Source organism: Neoarius graeffei, chromosome 17 (assembly GCF_027579695.1).
Source record: "Neoarius graeffei isolate fNeoGra1 chromosome 17, fNeoGra1.pri, whole genome shotgun sequence".
NCBI classification, from domain to species: domain Eukaryota; kingdom Metazoa; phylum Chordata; class Actinopteri; order Siluriformes; family Ariidae; genus Neoarius; species Neoarius graeffei.
Window position 1 is genome coordinate 11,285,329 of NC_083585.1, and position 20,207 is coordinate 11,305,535.

At 39.2% G+C, this 20,207-nt stretch overlaps 1 protein-coding gene across 5 annotated transcripts in view; it reads right to left on the reverse strand.

Annotated features, from left to right (window-relative positions):
* Positions 1 to 20,207, reverse strand: part of c2cd3 (C2 domain containing 3 centriole elongation regulator) — a 103,163-nt gene that overhangs the window by 69,259 nt on the left and 13,697 nt on the right. For all 5 annotated transcript variants that reach the window (XM_060943715.1, XM_060943714.1, XM_060943717.1 and 2 more), the window contains one exon: positions 17,549 to 17,677. In XM_060943715.1, coding sequence (XP_060799698.1) covers positions 17,549 to 17,677 — 129 coding nt within the window. The remainder of the gene's footprint in view (positions 1 to 17,548; positions 17,678 to 20,207) is intronic.

The following is a 20,207-nucleotide window of genomic DNA, read 5'->3' on the forward strand; positions in this document are numbered from 1 at the left end:
AACCTTTGCTTTCAGTATCTGGTGTGACCCCCTTGTGCAGCAATAACTGCAACTAAACGTTTGCGGTAACTGTTGATCAGTCCTGCACACCGGCTTGGAGGAATTTTAGCCCATTCCTCTGTACAGAACAGCTTCAACTCGGGGATGTTGGTGGGTTTCCTCACATGAACTGCTCGCTTCAGGTCCTTCCACAACATTACGATTGGATTAAGGTCAGGACTTTGACTTGGCCATTCCAAAACATTAACTTTATTCTTCTTTAACCATTCTTTGGTAGAACGACTTGTGTGCTTAGGGTCGTTGTCTTGCTGCATGACCCACCTTCTCTTCAGATTCAGTTCATGGACAGATGTCCTGACATTTTCCTTTAGAATTTGCTGATATAATTCAGAATTCATTGTTCCATCAATGATGGCAAGCCATCCTGGACCAGATGCAGCAAAACAGGCCCAAACCATGATACTACCACCACCATATTTCACAGATGGGATAAGGTTCTTATGCTGGAATGCAGCATTTTCCTTTCTCCAAACATAATGCTTCTCATTTAAACCAAAAAGTTCTATTTTGGTCTCATCCGTCCACAAAACATTTTTCCAATAGCCTTCTGGCTTGTCCACGTGATCTTTAGCAAACTGCATATGAGCAGCAATGTTCTTTTTGGAGAGCAGTGGCTTTCTCCTTGCAACCCTGCCATGCACACCATCATTGTTCAGTGTTCTCCTGATGGTGGACTCATGAACATTAACATTAGCCAATGTGAGAGAGGCCTTCAGTTGCTTAGAAGTTAGCCTGGCGTCCTTTGTGACCTCGCTGACTATTACACGCCTTGCTCTTGGAGTGATCTTTGTTGGTCGACCACTCCTGGGGAGGGTAACAATGGTCTTGAATTTCCTCCATTTGTACACAATCTGTCTGACTGTGGATTGGTGGAGTCCAAACTCTTTAGAGATGGTTTTGTAACCTTTTCCAGCCTGATGAGCATCAACAACGCTTTTTCTGAGGTCCTCAGAAATCTCCTTTGTTCGTGCCATGATACACTTCCACAAACATGTGTTGTGAAGATCAGACTTTGATAGATCCCTGTTCTTTAAATAAAACAGGGTGCCCACTCACACCTGATTGTCATCCCATTGATTGAAAACACCTGACTCTAATTTCACCTTCAAATTAACTGCTAATCCTAGAGGTTCACATACTTTTGCCACTCACAGATATGTAATATTGGATCATTTTCCTCAATAAATAAATGACCAAGTATAATATTTTTGTCTCATTTGTTTAACTGGGTTCTCTTTATCTACTTTTAGGACTTGTGTGAAAATCTGATGATGTTTTAGGTCATATTTATGCAGAAATATAGAAAATTCTAAAGGGTTCACAAACTTTCAAGCACCACTGTATATATAGATATATATACACACACACACACACACACACACACACACACACACACACACACACACACAGTGGGGCAAAAAAGTATTTAGTCAGTCACCAATTGTGCAAGTTCTCCCACTTAAAAAGATGAGAGAGGCCTGTAATTTTCATCATGGGTATACTGCAACTATGAGAGACAAAATGAGAAAAAAAAATCCAGAAAAATCACATTGTCTGATTTTTTAAGAATTTATTTGCAAATTTTGGTGGAAAATAAGTATTTGGTCAATAACAAAAGTTCATCTCAATACTTTGTTATATACCCTTTGTTGGCAATGACAGAGGTCAAACGTTTTCTCTAAGTCTTCACAAGGCTTTCACACATTGTTGCTGGTATTTTGGCCCATTCCTCCATGCAGATCTCCTCTAGAGCAGTGATGTTTTGGGGCTGTCACTGGGCAACACGGACTTTCAACTCCCTCCAAAGATTTTCTATGGGGTTGAGATCTGGAGACTGGATAGGCCACTCCAGGACCTTGAAATGCTTCTTACGAAGCCACTCCTTTGTTGCCCGGGCAGTGTGTTTGGGATCATTGTCATGCTGAAAGACCCAGCCATGTTTCATCTTCAATGCCCTTGCTGATGGAGGGAGGTTTTCACTCAAAATCTCACGATACATGGCCCCATTCATTCTTTCCTTGACATGGATCAGTCGTCCTGGTCCCTTTGCATAAAAACAGCCCAAAAGCATGATGTTTCCACCCCCATGCTTCACAGTAGGTATGGTGTTCTTTGGATGCAACTCAGCATTCTTTCTCCTCCAAACACGACAAGTTGAGTTTTTACCAAAAAGTTATATTTTGGTTTCATCTGACCATAAGACATTCTCCCAATCCTCTTCTGGATCATCCAAATGCTCTCTAGCAAACTTCAGACAGGCCTGGACATGTACTGTCTTAACCAGGGGAACACGTCTGGCACTGCAGGATTTGAGTCCCTGGCGGCGTAGTGTGTTACTGATGGTAGCCTTTGTTACTTTGGTCCCAGCTCTCTGCAGGTCATTCACTAGGTCCCCCCGTGTGGTTCTGGGATTTTTGCTCACCGTTCTTGTGATCATTTTGACCCCATGGGGTGAGATCTTGCATGGAGCCCCAGATTGAGGGAGATCATCAGTGGTCTTGTATGTCTTCCATTTTCTAATAATTGCTCCCACAGTTGATTTCTTCACACCAAGCTGCTTATCTATTGCAGATTCAGTCTTCCCAGCCTGGTGCAGGTCTACAATTTTGTTTCTGGTGTCCTTTGACAGCTCTTTGGTCTTGGCCATAATGGAGTTTGGAGTGTGATTGTTTGAGGTTGTGGACAGGTGTCTTTTTATACTGATAATGAGTTCAAACAGGTGCCATTAAAACAGGTAATGAGTGGAGGACAGAGGAGCCTCTTAAAGAAGTTGTTACAGGTCTGTGAGAGCCAGAAATCTTGCTTGTTTGTAGGTGACCAAACACTTATTTTACCGAGGAATTTACCAATTAATTCATTAAAAATCCTACAATGTGATTTCCTGGATTCTTTCCCCCCATTTTGTCTCTCATAGTTGAGGTATACCTATCATGAAAATTACAGGCCTCTCTCATCTTTTTAAGTGGGAGAACTTGCACAATTGGTGGCTGACTAAATACTTTTTTGCCCCACTGTATATATACACACACACACACACAGTTAGGTCCATATATATTTGGACACTGACAATTTTTTTTTTTACCTGTTTACTGAAACATATTCAAGTTATAGTTATATAATGGACATGCACATAAAGTCCAGACTTTCAGCTTTCATTTGAGGGTATCCACATTAAAGATGCATAAGTGGGGTCCAAACGGACCCCAGTGGTAGTTTTGTTGCAAAATCTTTGTCATTTTACATTTATATTGTCTAACCTTCCATGTATTCCTCAAATAGGGTGTTTTTGATATGGTCTCATTTGGATTTGTATGTATAGTTTTTTTTCTTTTAAGTTATTTTATATTTTGTATCAATACCCAACTTTTCCATAAGTGGGGTCAAAACGGACCCCAAGCATTTTATATGGAGTTTCGGTTGATATCCCTAGGAACTTTTTATTTTTGTCACCTCTGGTTGTCAGGAATACATTTGTTGCCGCTCAACACATCTACTGCTTACATTCTCACCACCCTGAAGAGCATTTTTACTCAGCAACACACATGTAAGTATTATCATCAGTTTTATTCGCCATACAATAGTCCTAAAATGTTAACTTATTTTCAACATCAATGAATCTTGTGTGATTGTGTTGTTACTGCATACTTATGTTGTTCTATACTTATTTTTATTACACTAGCTTACTGTGCTAACAGTAAAGTACGGCTTCCAAACTGCAACCTCAATGATGAGAAAACCTTGAAGAAAAAGGGAAGAGGGACATTTGACGTCAGAGTGGAGAAGAACCACAACATTTGTGCTGTGACATGGTACGACACCCGTCAGGTGACACTTGTGTCATCCTTTACTGGCCCAGAACCAGTGGAAAAGGTTAAACGTTGGGACAAAACTGCCAAAACATTTGTGGAAGTTCAGAGGCCTAACATCGTGGCGACCTACAACAAAAACATGGGGGGAGTGGATTTGCTGGACTCATTTGCGGCCAAGTACAAGTTTCCTCTCAAGTCCCATCGTTGGTACATCTACATCTTCTGGCACACAATTATTCTAGCTGTGATCAACGCTTGGCTCCTGTACAAACGGGACTGCAAGGCCTGGGCTATTCCAAAGAAAGAGATCCTGATCAGGAGACGGTTTCAGGCCCAGTTGGCATCCTCCCTTATCCTGACTGGCACATCTGTCCCAGTGCCAAAGCGAGGGCGGCCATCCTCAAGCCCTATGAGTTCTCCAGCTGCTAGGCCCTCTAAGAGGAGAAATGCACACCCACCAAGTGATGTCTGCAAAGACATGACTGGGCATTTCCCCCATCAAAGCTGACGGGGGAAGGAGCAGACAGTGTGCTAAAGGCTACACTAACACTGTTTGTATGAAGTGTGATGTCCGCCTTTGTTTTTCAGAACAAAGAAACTGCTTTTTGGACTACCATAGGTAAAGAAGGGAGATGTAAAAATGCATCTTAAGTTTGTTTTCAGATTTGTACATACAGCATTCATCCAGTGTTTTTAAAGAGTGGAAATTACTTTTTTTGAATAAATTACTTGTCATAAAACAATATAACATGTCTGACTATTATTGTTGTTGTTTGTTGTGAAGATACAATCACTTCTGTGACCCTTTATCAGCAGGAAAGTGAAGACAAACACACCCAGATCATTTACAGTGTGTGAATGATGCCATTGAAATTCTGCTACCTACCCTTGAGAGCCAACGTTGTAATTTTACAACATTTCCCCAAAAAGTTGCTAAAATGTCAAAATTAAAAAAGAAACAATTTTTGCATCAGAGCCTTCCTAGAACAACATATATTAGGTTGAAAAATTTTTTTTACACTTTTTTTCTATATTTGGGTGTTAAGGGAATAAGTAAGCATGTAAATAAAGTGCATGAGAACATCATACAACATCATACTGTTGTCACTGCGTCATTACTGTTTCTCTCATCATTCTCTCCACTGGAGAATATGTTATCCTCTGAGATACCGCTGTACGGATGAGCACACACACACACACACACAAAAATTCAACTGTACATGTACAGACATACAAAAATAAACAAACAACAAACAAATTCACACAAAACAAACACAAACAAACATACAAAGTGGTGAATGAACATGCAAATATCAAAATATGGCATTAACAATCAACTCTGAACAACATAAAATCAGTTTCCACTCAAAAATGCCCTAATTCCAATTGGGGTCATTTTTGACCCCACTCATGGAAGAGTGTAGGTCTGGTTGTCCATGCATCTAAGGGTTAAAATTGGATGAAGGGTTTAGGAGTTTCAGCTCCTTAACATGTGCCACCCTGTTTTTAAAGGGACGAAAAGTAATTGGACAATTGACTCAAAGGCTATTTCATGGGCAGGTGTGGGCAATTCCTTCGTTATGTCATTCTCAATTAAGCAGATAAAAGGCCTGGAGTTGATTTGAGGTGTGGTGCTTGCATTTGGAAGATTTTGCTGTGAAGAAAACATGCGGTCAAAGGAGCTCTCCATGCAGGTGAAACAAGCCATCCTTAAGCTGCAAAAACAGAAAAATCCCATCCGAGAAATTGCTACAATATTAGGAGTGGCAAAATCTACAGTTTGGTATATCCTGAGAAAGAAAGCAAGCACTGGTGAACTCATCACTGCAAAAAGACCTGGACACTCACAGAAGACAACAGTAGTGGATGATTGCAGAATAATTTCCATGGTGAAGAGAAACCCCTTCACAACAGCCAACCAAGTGAACAACACTCTCCAGGAGGTAGGCGCATCAATATCCAAATCTACCATAAAGAGAAGACTGCATGAAAGTAAATACAGAGGGTTCACTGCACAGTGCAAGCCACTCATAAGCCTCAAGAATAAAAAGGCTAGACTGGACTTTGCTAAAAAACATCTAAAAAAGCCAGCACAGTTCTGGAAGAACATTCTTTGGACAGTTGAAACCAAGATCAACCTCTACCAGAATGATGGAAAGAAAAAAGTATGGCGAAGGCATGGTACAGCTCATGATCCAAAGCATACCACATCATCTGTAAAACATGGCCGAGGCAGTGTGATGGCTTGGGCATGCATGGCTGCCAGTGGCACTGGGTCACTAGTGTTTATTGATGATATGACACAGGACAGAAGCAGCCGGGTGAATTCTGAGGTATTCAGAGACATACTGTGTGCTCAAATGCAGCCAAACTGATTGGTCGGCATTTCATAATACATCTGTATTATGACCCAAAACATAAAGCCAAAGCAACCCAGGAGTTTATTAAAACAAAGAAGTGGAATATTCTTGAATGGCCAAGTCAGTCACCTGATCTCAACCCAATTGAGCATGCATTTCACTTGTTAAAGGCTAAACTTCAGACAGAAAGGCCCACAAACAAACAGCAACTGAAAACTGCTGCAGTAAAGGCCTGGCAGAGCATTAAAAAGGAGGAAACACAGCGTCTGGTGATGTCCATGAGTTCAAGACTTCAGGCAGTCATTGCCAACAAAGGGTTTTCAACCAAGTATTACAAATGAACATTTTATTTACAATTATTTAATTTGTCCAATTACTTTTGAGCCCCTGAAATGAAGGGATTGTGTTTTAAAAAATGCTTTAGTTCCTCACATTTTTATGCAATTATTTTGTTCAACCCACTGAATTAAAGCTGAAAGTCTGAACTTCAGCTGCATCTGAATTGTTTTGTTCACAATTCATTGTGGTAATGTACAGAACCAAAATTAGAAAAATGTTGCCTCTGTCCAAATATTTATGGACCTAACTCTGTGTGTGTGTGTGTGTGTGTGTGTGTGTGTGTGTGTGTGTGTATATATATATATATATATATATATATATATATATATATATATATATATATATAAAAATAAACCCCGGGCGGCACAGTGGTGTAGTGGTTAGCGCTGTCGCCTCACAGCAGGAAGGTCCTGGGTTCGAGCCTGTGTGGAGTTTGCATGTTCTCCCCGTGTCCGCGTGGGTTTCCTCCGGGTGCTCCGGTTTCCCCCACAGTCCAAAGACATGCAGGTTAGGTTGACTGGTGACTCTAAATTGACCGTAGGTGTGAATGCGAGTGTGAATGGTTGTCTGTGTCTATGTGTCAGCCCTGTGATGACCTGGCGACTTGTCCAGGGTGTACCCCGCCTTTCACCCGTAGTCAGCTGGGATAGGCTCCAGCTTGCCTGCGACCCTGTAGAAGGATAAAGCGGCTAGAGATAATGAGATGAGATGAGATGAAAATAAACCCCGATTCTAAAAAAGTTGGGACAAAGTACAAATTGTAAATAAAAACGAAATGCAATGATGTGGACGTATCAAAATTCCATATTTTATTCAGAATAGAACATAGATGACATATCAGATGTTTCAACTGAGAAAATTTATCATTTAAAGAGAAAAATTAGGTGATTTTAAATTTCATGACAACACCACATCTCAAAAAAGTTGGGACAAGGCCATGTTTACCACTGTGAGACATCCCCTTTTCTCTTTACAACAGTCTGTAAATGTCTGGGGACTGAGGAGACAAGTTGCTCAAGTTTAGGGATAGGAATGTTAACCCATTCTTGTCTAATGTAGGATTCTAGTTGCTCAACTGTCTTAGGTCTTTTTTGTCGTATCTTTTGTTTTATGATGCACCAAATGTTTTCTATGGGTGAAAGATCTGGACTGCAGGCTGGCCAGTTCAGTGCCTGGACCTATCTTCTGCACAGCCATGATGCTGTAATTCTTGCAGTATGTGGTTTGGCATTGTCATGTTGGAAAATGCAAGGTCTTCCCTGAAAGAGACGTCGTCTGGATGGGAGCATATGTTGCTCTAGAACCTGGATATACCTTTCAGCACTGATGGTGTCTTTCCAGATATGTAAGCTGCCCATGCCACACGCACTAATGCAACCCCATACCATCAGAGATGCAGGCTTCTGAACTGAGCACTGATAACTTGCGTTGTCCTTCTCCTCTTTAGTCAGAATGACATGGCGTCCCTGATTTCCATAAAGAACTTCAAATTTTGATTAATCTGACCACAGAACAGTTTTCCACTTTGCCACAGTCCATTTTAAATGAGCCTTGGCCCAGAGAAGACATCTGCACTTCTGGATCATGTTTAGTATGGCTTCTTCTTTGAACTATAGAGTTTTAGCTGGCAACGGTGGATGGCACGGTGAATTGTGTTCACAGATAATGTTCTCTGGAAATATTCCTGAGCCCATTTTGTGATTTCCAATCCAGAAGCATGCCTGTATGTGATGCAGTGCCGTCTAAGGGCCTGAAGATCACGGGCACCCAATATGGTTTTCTGGCCTGGACCCTTATGCACAGAGATTCTTCCAGATTCTCTGAATCTTTTGATATTATGCACTGTAGATGATATGTTCAAACTCTTTGCAATTTTACACTGTCGAACTCCTTTCTGATACTGCTCCACTATTTGTCGGCGCAGAATTAGGGGGATTGGTGATCCTCTTCCTATCTTTACTTCTGAGAGCCGCTGCCACTCCAAGATGCTCTTTTTATACCCAGTCATGTTAATGACCTATTGCCAATTGACCTAATGAGTTGCAATTTGGTCCTCTAGCTGTTCCTTTTTTGTACCTTTAACTTTTCCAGCTTTTTATTACCCCTGTCCTAACTTTTTTGAGATGTGTTGCTGTCATGAAATTTCAAATGAGCCAAAATTTGGCATGAAATTTCAAATGTCTCACTTTCGACATTTGATATGTTGTCTATGTTCTATTGTGAATACAATATCAGTTTTTGAGATTTGTAAATTATTGCATTCCATTTTTTTATTTACAATTTGTACTTTGTCCCAACTTTTTTTGGAATCGGGGTTCTATATATGTGTGTGTATATATAAATAAACAAGTCACTCACACACACGCACAGTCAATTGGGTAAAATATTGAATTGCGATCAATAATCACATTACTGTTAATAGTTAACTTGCAAATAATCACAAATTAATCACGTTTATCTGTTCTAAACGTACCTTAAACGGATACTTTTCAAGTTTTTGGGGAGTAGGAGCAGACAAATATGCTTGCTTTATGCAAATGTGGCCATGTCAGGTCAGGAAGGATAAAGCAAGACGCAGCAAAAATTGTGTTAAAATTGGGTTAATTCCTCCACTGCATTAAAAAAAAAAACAAAGCAGCATTAACTTTATAACTGAGGGTTTAGCACAATTCAGTGTGTGTGTGTGGGGGGGGGGGAGTAGTATTTTCCTCTAGTTCTATACTTAACTTGACAAAAAAAAAAAGTGTGTGTGCCAACAGTCAGAATGCAAGAATTTAAAGTTGATTCTGTACATAAATGCACTTTATCACAACCTTATGCTGACCAGCTACTCGCCACATTGCTCGCTCACACTAAATCACTTCCTGATTTCCCAAACTATGGGGGGCGGCACAGAATATGCATGCATCAAATCGGACGACAAAAAAAAAAAAAATTAGTGGTGTTAAAAGGAATTAATGTTAAGGCGTTATTATTGTGTTTTCTTTGACAGCCCATGTGTTTTTCTCTATATATGTTACCTCTGGGCGATATTATTCGTAAACATTGTATTAGTTTCCACTGTTATGCTGATGACACACAGTTGTATGTCTCTGCAAAACCTGATGAGAAACACCAGCTTAATAGAATTGAGGAATGTGTTAAGGACATTAGACACTGGATGCTTATTAATTTCCTTCTGCTTAACTCTGACAAGACTGAAGTACTTGTACTAGGACCACATACAGCTAGAAGTAAGTTTTCTGATTACACAGTAACTCTGGATGGCCTTTCTGTTTCTTCACGTGCAGCAGTAAAAGACCTTGGAGTGATTACCCCAGTCTTTCATTTGAAACTCACATTGATAACATCACCCAGATAGCTTTTTTTCATCTCAGAAATACTGCAAAGATAAGAAATTTAATGTCATTGCATGATGCAGAAAAAACTAGTCCATGCTTTTGTTACCTCCAGGTTGGATTATTGTAATGCCTTACTGTCTGGATGTTCCAATAAGTGCATAAACAAGCTCCAGTTAGTTCAAAATGCAGCAGCAAGAGTCCTTACTAGAACTAGAAAATATGACCACATCACGCCTGTCTTATCCACACTGCATTGGCTCCCAATCAAATTTCGTATTGATTATAAAATACTACTATTGACCTTTAAAGCACTAAATGGTCTCGCACCACAGTACCTGAGTGAACTTCTGCTCCTCTATGACCCGCCACGCCTACTTAGATCAAAAGGTGCAGGCTATCTGCTGGTACCTCGTATAGTGAAGGCTACATCAGGGGGCAGAGCCTTTTCTTACAAAACCCCACTGTTATAGAACAGCCTTCCAAGTAATGTTCGGGAATCAGACACAGTCTCAGCATTTAAGTCTAGGCTGAAAACATATCTGTTTAGTCAAGCCTTTTGTTAATGGTGTTTATGAGGTAAAGGAGTAGATCTGGAGGGTCCTCAGACATAGAGTGTTTTGGTAAACTGGGATGTATGGATGCTGTCAGTCCCCACTCGCTTGCTCACTCGAATTTGTTGACGGTGTAGTGGCTGGCTGCTTTATGTCCCGGGGCTCCCTCATGCCTGTGTTACCTTCTGGCTCTCTCCTTTTAGTTATGCTGTCATAGTTCGTTGCCGGAGTCCCTGCTTGTACTCGGTGCAATATGTATACTGTTCCTACTTATTCAGGTGACATTGGGCATACCTAACCACCTGTGTTTTCTTTCCCTCCCCCCCCCCAAATCTGTCCCTCTGAGTTACATGGAGTCAACAGGAAATCTTTAGGTGGAGAGGGTGGAGACCTCGACTGGCTATCGTAGCCTGCAGGGAATCGGCTGTCAGACATTCTGTCGCATGTCCCAGACCTGGTGAAATGTAACTGAATTGTCTTGGCCAGCCCTAAGGGTCCCATCTGCATCTCATCATTGCTGAGGAGTGTGCTCCCATCACCCAATCAAGCATCCAGCCAGAGCAGGTCATGATATATTTTACCATATTAACATGCCATTGTTGTGTGTTATGCCTGATGTAAAGACTCTTGTCTCTGCGAGCCTACCACACAGATTTAATACTTGTCATTTTTAGGGCATACCTAACAACGTGTTTTCTTTCTCTCTCTCTTCCCCCCCCCAATCTGTCCCTCTGAGTTACATGTTGATCCTGGGATTGAGATGCTGGCCTCTTCTGCCCCTCGGACCTGCTTGATCCATCCTGGTGCCCTGTGTCTGGTCGGAGTTTTATCGCACCGCTCCTGTGAAGGACGGCCCCATGAGGACAGTTGAGGGTTATACCTGTTAAAACTGTTAATATTATAGTCAGGCTGTCTGTTGTTGCCCAAATGAGGATGGGTTCCCTTTTGAGTCTGGTTCCTCTCGAGGTTTCTTCCTCATGTCGTCTGAGGGAGTTTTTCCTTGCCACTGTCGCCACAGGCTTGCTCATTGGGGATAGATTAGGGATAAAATTAGCTCATGTTTTAAGTCGTTCAAATTCTGTAAAGCTGCTTTGCGACAATGTTTATTGTTAAAAGCGCTATACAAATAAACTTGATTTGATGTGTATGTATGTATGTATGTATGTATGTATGTATCTATATCATGGTTTTCCCCAAAGCATTTTAGTGTATTGGGCCCGATACGCTTAGTCGCTTTAGTTAAAATCCGATACGCTTATGCTAGCTGCATACTATGCCGATCCATGGGGTACCGAACCGACCCATTTCAGAGCCGACTCCCGACAGGGCACGCACATATCCCCGACTAACTCACGACTGTTGACGAGTGCAGTCGCGATTGAAGCGACACCAAACGAGATTATGCAAACTAAGCATCATAAACATTCCGCTAAATATCACATGACAACTTAATAGCTTTGTGAGTGGCTTTATAATATGCACGCAGCGCGGCTCCTGCCGCTGATCTTTCAGGATCTCGAGGTCCTCGGGCCGAACTTTCTCTGTTCCTTCAGTGCGAGCCGTCAGAGCTGACAGTTCTCATGTTTATTTCATTGTGTGTATGTGTGTGTGTGTGTTTGTGTCTAGGCCATCTCGTTTTCCCTCCAGCCCGCAATGTCATTAATGGCAGGAGAGAGGAGCCTGCAGTGGCGTGCCTAATGAATTCCACTGCGGCTTTCTCTCTCCCCACCTCGTTACCCTGGCTCAGGGTGTCAAATTAAAACGGCTGGAGAAAAGAAGGAGGGATGGAGGTTGAGGAGAGCGCGCGCACTTGGTAGGGGGTAGTGGTGAGAGAGGATGTTATAATGGTTATGAGCTTTCAGTCTTGTGGTCAAAAATGAAATCTGATAGTCAATAATTAATGCTCAGCCGTTATTTATTATTTACGCCTATTCATGTAGGTTGTAATTGGGCATGTGATGAAAGTGTTTATATTGTTTTATACAACACAACACGTTATTGTTAAAAACGTGTCTCTGTGTTAGTTTGGACTTATCATTCACAGACAGCTGAACCAAAAAAAAGAGCAGACTGTAACTCAGTACGACAATATTTTGAAATGTGTACAATCACATGATCACGAAATATCACGTGTTATATGCGAAAGATATGATTGGCTATTGCTAGCGACTCTCGCCGATCAGTCTGGCTCCCGATTAGTTTTTCGAATTGGCTGTGAGATGAGTCGGTCCCATCGAAAACTAGTCTTTACGCCTGACTTGCGACTTCAGTTGGCTCGGTACGCTGAAAATCGGCGTAGTGTGCGGCTAGCTTTAGATTTATACTGATACGTTAAATTTCCTACCCACAAGTAACTAGATACATAGGAGAGCAAATAACAGATCCATTTACATACTGATTGATATTTGTGTTAAACAAGCGGTCTTTTTTTTTTCCAATGTTTGTGTTGATTCTGTCAAAGTAATATGTCCGCGTGATATGATGTAAGCAAACTAATCTGTTGGCTATGTCAAGATCACGTGCTCAAACCGTCCAATAAAAACATCGAAAGAAAACGTCAGACATCCCGGAAGTTTCCAATTCATTATAAGCGATCTCATTGGCTGCCGATGTTGTCCCGCACCAGACGGACAAAGCCGACTGACTTTAATAAGCTAGGAGAAGACTCACTGGACAATTTGATCCACATCAGCATGGATGACAGCGAGATGGACTATGAGAGGGCTGCCCAACATTGGGCCAAAAGCCAAGGAGAATTAATCTGCTTTAAAGGAGTAGAAAACTTCATTCATTAGTTTGGGTTTGCAGAAAGATTATGTACTTATAAACACTCTCACGAAGTGAAGTTGTCCAAATGTGTCAAATACAGCATTATTTGAAATTATCATCATAAGCATTTTTGGCAGTGTGATGTCACTGGGATCCATTTAACAAAAGAAGGCTCCGGATTATTCTTTTGTTAAAGGATCACAGCAACATCACACTGCCAAATATGCTTATCATTATTATTCGCAATTATGCTACATTTGACACTTAACAAATTCCCTTCATGAAATGTGTTTAAAAGTACATAATCTTTCTGCAAACTTAATTTCTACAGTTTTTCTTTTCCTTTAAATATATGTTTTAATCTTAATCTAGTCCATTTAATAAAGTGCCAAAATTTAAACTTTATAATATGCAGTTGCCTTACTTTTCTTTTCAGTGTATCTTAGTTATACATATATTATGGTAATTGCATCCGAAACATTCTAAATCATTACAGTTATAGTAATACAGCAACTTATTTTAAGTTGGCAGGTCTTAGGTTCAGATCCCTTTGTGATCAACAGGAGGTCACGAAGATCAATTCTCTTCATTGGATTGCATAAGATGGAGCAAACCACTGTTCGTATTTTCATGCACATTTTTGTTACAACACTACTTGATCATAGATAATTAAGGGATCCCCGTAGATTTTCAATCTATCATATACCTCAGTAATCTATAACAAAATAGTTTAACTTGCATGTTGAACTTTAAGGTGAAATTTCAAATGTGTATACATTAATACTATTTAGGTCAGAAATCATTGAAACACTGGTAAAATCTATCCTATAATCATGTATCTAAAACCTCTCAGAGACCCTGAAAATGCACCTGAGAGCATCTATTTTCAAAGAATTTTCTGGGGGAGCATGCCCCCGGACCCCCCAAGTTTTGCTTCGCACCTTTGGCGCTTGCTTTCACACCATTAGCACTCAATTGTCTGTGTATTATCATGCCAGAATTTAGGGCTTTAATTTTTTTCTGGGGAAAACATTGAATATATATATATTTATTTTGTGTCTAAGTTTATATATTTCACTTTCTCTCAGGGTTTCTCTTAAAGCGTCATAGCGTAGCAGCCCCCCATGCTTAATTTACTGACAGATACATTTAGTGACATACCGCTACGCATTAAACCGCTGCTGCAACACTTACAATTTAGGTCTACCAGGGATCGCATTCACGCAGAAATCATGCATTTTTACGCACAAAAATGCCAAAAAAGATGCAGGTTCAGAATTTTAATGTGTCCCAGGACGCATGGCTCCTAATTCAATTTTGCCAATTGCCTTGGCAAATCTGTTAGATTATGTTGTTTAAACAAACGAAGCAAAAGTGAACAGAACGAAAAGGTCACAGAATCGTGGTCACGTTTACGTGACATCACCGCAACTGAGGAGATCTGGATGTGGGCTTTGAACACAATACATTTTATTAGACCTGATGCTTGAAGAAGAAGAAGCCTTTATTTGGTGAGATGAGCAGCATGTTTGTTATGTACTGATAATGTGGATAAGGCTAAACACCATAAAATATGCGAGTTCTAGGCTCTGGCTTGTTTATTGCTGTTAAAAGTCCACGTCTGAGTTTACCTTTGTCATAATAAGGTATGTTTCCTTTCTTGGGAATTTCTCATAATATTCCAGCACAAAACCTGCCTTGGGATATCAGTAGGCATCTGTACTTTTTTAAGCCTTTAGCATCTCTGGTGTATTCAGAAGTGTGAGTGTTAAGTATTTAGTTATCCACACCACTGCCAAAATTTTATGATCAGTATTTTGAACATCTTGTGCCATGTTGCATCACCATTCACTTGGATTTGAAATCAACTGCAGTCTCCTTTGGAACAGTACACTGCTTGTGAGATGCAAGTGGGTATTATATTGACTTTCGGGGTTTTTTTCTGTTTTTAGGATGGGAATTCAGTAAAATTACAAGAAAAATATAGCCTTTTCTCCCCCAATATGTTGAACTGGTAAAAATCAGCTCTGGATGTCACTAGAAGCCACAAAATGAACCCTTATATTTCAAAATTTTCCAGGGGCGCATGTCCCTGAAGCCCCCAGCTTACACATCGCTCTTTGCAACTTGCTGCACTCGGGGGGACACTACTCTCTCCAGTTTTTCGAGGGGGAACCCTGAGATTATATATCACGGCCCAAATCCTGCGCTCTGATTGGCTGGCGAGCGTGTCCGTATCCTATGGTACGGACCCCGGTTATGGACCTCTGGCAACTCGCTCATTCACAATAACAAACATAGTAGCATTTTTTGTCAACATTTATCTTTTTTTTTAAATAAGATTTATTTATAAGATTATCAAAAATCTTATAAATTTTTGCCAGCATTTCTCAGGAGAACAGCATTAATTTTACAGCATGGATAGTGATAACGACAGTGTTCACAGCGAAAGCAAGTTTTACTACCCTGAGGAAGAAGAAATAAAAGAAAACATTTCAGGACAAAGCTAAAACCTGTAATTTGCTAACACCGAGCAAAAACATGGCTGAATCCTGAATGACTCCTATTTTGTCATATTTGACGCCTATAGGGGACTACATAGGCGGCAAAATGTAGTTTTTTTTTTCCTGCTAGGGAAGTGCACTTGTGCACCAAGGAGGAAGCAATTTGCATTACAGCCGTGAATGAGGATTCAAAATGGCGGCTCGGCTCAGTTTTCCCTTTCATGCGCTCTCGTTTTCTGTTAGAATTTGGTAAAGAAAAAAACAAATATATTATTTACCAGCTTAAGGTCGGTCCGTATGGTGAAATACTGTGACCTTGGCCTTGAATACTGACCTCGGCCCAGAGGGCCTCGGTCAGTACTTTCAAGACCTCGGTCATGGTATTTCACGATGCAGACCTCCCAGCTGGTAAATAACATTTATTTATCTATCCATCCATCCATACATACACACAGATCAACCATAACATTATGACCACTAACAGATGAAGTGAATAACATTGATTATCTCATTACAATGGTACCTATCAAGGGGTGGGATGTATTTGGCAGCAAGAGATCAGTTATGGGTGTCAAAGGCTAATTGATTCGCATGGGGCACAAAGGCTAGCCCATATGGTCCAATCCCAAAGAACAGCTATTGTAGCAAACTGTCAATTAGCACACAAGATTTTTTTGCACAAATCTAACGTCATGATGGCGAAAAACAATGGGATATATGGCGATGATTTTCACTTTTGCAATCCTATTGTTCCTTTTAATTGAGCATGTGCAAGAAACAAGTGGTGTTGTGACATAAAACATCAAAGTTTCATGTGCCAAATTTAAAAGATTTAATGACAATTTATGTCCACCCCTTGACAGGTACCATTGTAATGAGATAATCAAATGTTGTTCACTTCACTCGTCAGTGGTCATAACGCTATGGCTGGTGTGTGTACACACAATAATATATATATTATTGTGTGTGTGTGTATATATATATATATATATATATAAAAAAATAATGTGTGTGTGTACACATACACTAATATATATATATATATATATATATATATATATATATATATATATTAGTGTGTGTGTACACACACATTATTTATATATATATATATATATATATATATATATATATATATATAAAAATAACAAATAACAATAAAACGTTATCGAATAACAAAATAAAACATCATTAAACACAAGTGTCGTTGACTGCAATAGGACATAAACTACTGTAAAATATGAAATTATTTATTTATATATATATATATATATAAATAATTTCATATTTTACAGTAGTTTATGAACTACTGTAAAATATGAAATTATATATATATATATATATATATATATATATATATAAATAATTTCATATTTTACAGTAGTTTATGTCCTATTGCAGTCAACGACACTTGTGTTTAATGATGTTTTATTTTGTTATTTGAGACTGACAAATACTGCTGGAACACAATGCAGTTCAGAGAAAAAATTATGTCTCCTTACCCCATTCCTCTGTCCTGACCGATATACCATCCTATTTACTCCCAAAACCGAGATGAGCTATTCCTACCCAATTACTTCACAAACAGTGACAAAGTTTTGAAATGTCACTGTACATTTCTTGTATATTTTACACATTTTTAAATGTTTACAAAGGAGATTCAAGTGCTCTTAGGCTTCCATTTAAGCAAGTTTTCCATTATTTGTTCAGCACAACAGTAAAATGTTGATATTGTCTGTGCTACAGATGCAGTACATGAGAACTAGGCCAAAAAATTATATTCCTTAAATAGAATAAAAATGTTATCTTCAGTACCTCCCCAGAAGCTGCTCCACAGCTATGTCATGTATGTCTGGCCAGAAAAGTTCCCAGCCCTGAGTCGAATCCTGAATATCTGAGTGGAGGATGTCCGGCATCAACTGTACCGATGATGGAATTGGAGGCCTTGAAAACAAACAAAAAAATCAATTAAAAAAAAAAAGCCATTCATCTGGCAGACAATAGTTTGTTTGCACTCCAGCTTTATTGGCACCCATAAAAAAGGCAAAAATTATTGTGCAAAATAAACATTAAATCCAGTAATTTAAATTCTCTGTTCAAACATCTTAAGAACAGTAAAATGTTATTAATAAATCAATCATTGTTTAAAATATCAATATTTTCCACAAATGGAAATGAACTATAATCCTCAGAAAACCTGTTTTTAAATTTGCTCTCAGTCACAAATGTTATAAATATGAGGTTCCACATATGTAAAATCCATTTGTCATCAAAGCAGGTAACGGATATTAAAAAACATTACCAGTTACAAATATCATTAAGCACAATTAGATTCATAATAAAAAGTTTCACATGAAACAATTAGAAAATTCCCAGAAATTAAATGCATGAGCACACTGTCCAAGGGGAGTGATGAAGAGGAAATTACAGTAAGAGCCCAAAGATTACAGTTTTATAATTGTACAGTTTAACTAATTGTGGCTGTGAAGCATCAAAATTAACTATTAAATTCTATTTTCGTAGCAACAAGCTATTTGAAAGCCCTACAAGAAAGTATCTCTCAAAATGCAAAGCCTGAATTTTACCAAGTAGCATTGGCATCATGTGTTGTGCTCAGATGAGACCAAATTCAAATTTCTTGGTCATGCACACCATTGTGGTTGAGCTCCAGTTTGTGAATGGAGGGTCAGGCCGGGGAAGGTGAGTGGCAAAACAATCACATCTGTATCAAATTAATGGTGTGTGTGTCTCTTGCAGTGACAGCCAAGGGAGGGAGGGAGGAAGCAGAGAGGGAGGGAGAGCTTCCCTACGTGCCATATTTGCATGTGTGCACGTGTATGTATGACAAAAGTGAGTCACTGAAAGCTGAAAAGCATACAGTGGTGCTTGAAAAGTTTGTGAATCCTTTAGAATTTTCTACATTTCTGCATAAATATGACCTACGACTCCTAAAAGTAGATAAAGAGAACCCAGTTAAACAAATGAGAGAAATATTATACTTGGTCATTTATTTATTGGGAAAAATGATCTAATATTACATATCTGTGAGTGGCAAAAGTATGTGAACCTCTAGGATTAGCAGTTAATGTGAAGGTGAAATTAGAGTCAGGTGTTTTCAATCAATGGGATGACAATCAGGTGTGAGTGGGCACCCTGTTTTATTTAAAGAACAGGGATCTATCAAAGTCTGATTTTCCACAAACATGTGTTGTGAAGTGTATCATGGCAAGCACAAAGGAGATTTCTGAGAACCTCAGAAAAAGCGTTGTTGATGCTCATCAGGCTGGAAAAGGTTACAAAACCATCTCTAACAGCCCAGGAGTAATAGGGTTATACCCGGAACAAATTAGTAACAAGCTGAAAATTTCAGAATATGTTCAGAATACCTTTAGGAATAACATACTAAAAGTCCCCGGAAATCCCCCTTGTGCCCTCTGAGAAATTCAAGATGGCGTCCAAAATGGCCGCCAACTGGAGATCTGCCCATATCTCAGGCCCAAAACAAAATATTAATGCAATTAAAAGGTCAGAATATATGTTTTGTAGGGTAGGAGAGTAAATTCCAACATGTGTGTATTAATTACATTGTGTATTAACATTATATAATAACAATGTACACATTATTATAACAGTATATTTGTGTATAGTGTGGATCCATTGGTTACTCGTTCACTCCGTATCATCCTATTCTGTTCACAAAACAACAAACACAATTACTAGGGGTTGGAGCACTTATTTTCATTAATATTAATTAAAGTAAATTGTTGGTGTAAAATGAAAAATGGCATGTTAAAAGGTCATGCTGAGTTCAGTCATTTTTAAAAGGTCATGCTGAGTTCAGTCATTTTTAAAAGGTCATGCTGAGTTTAGTCATTTTTTTGTCCGAGCACACTGGCATTGCTAGTAGTAAAGACTGGTGCTAGAAACTCAAAGATTAACTTTTTTCCACCCTTAAACAAGCTTGAATAAATTCCCTACTTCATTGATGGTACAACAAAGGTCCAAGCATTACAACTGAGGCACTGAGAAGTGTTTAAGTCTACTCATTGTTTATAAGCAAGAGCTTTTATTGAGACAGACCTTTTTGTCATGAAAGTCGCCGGAATGTTGAAGTGTACTGAAACAGCTTGCCATTGTAGTTTTAGAAGATAGAGTTCTCAAATTTAATTTCCCTTTAATATTTTATCAAAGCTTAAAGATGCACTAAATATTAAGGAAATTGATGTCTGATTGTTGTCTTACATTATGTTCATGTATGTAGGTAGCCTACTAAGCTAATCTGTCAATCATGTCAACCATCAAATTCCATGTAATTTCCACATTAATGACCTTGTAATCTTGGTTAATTTAATTTTAACAGTGTGACAATGGTGAATTTGCATTGCTTGTATGAGAGAACATATAATTTAACATTTTAATTGCATTTATATTATGTTTAATCCCTGAGATATTGAAAAATCTCCAATCGGTGGCC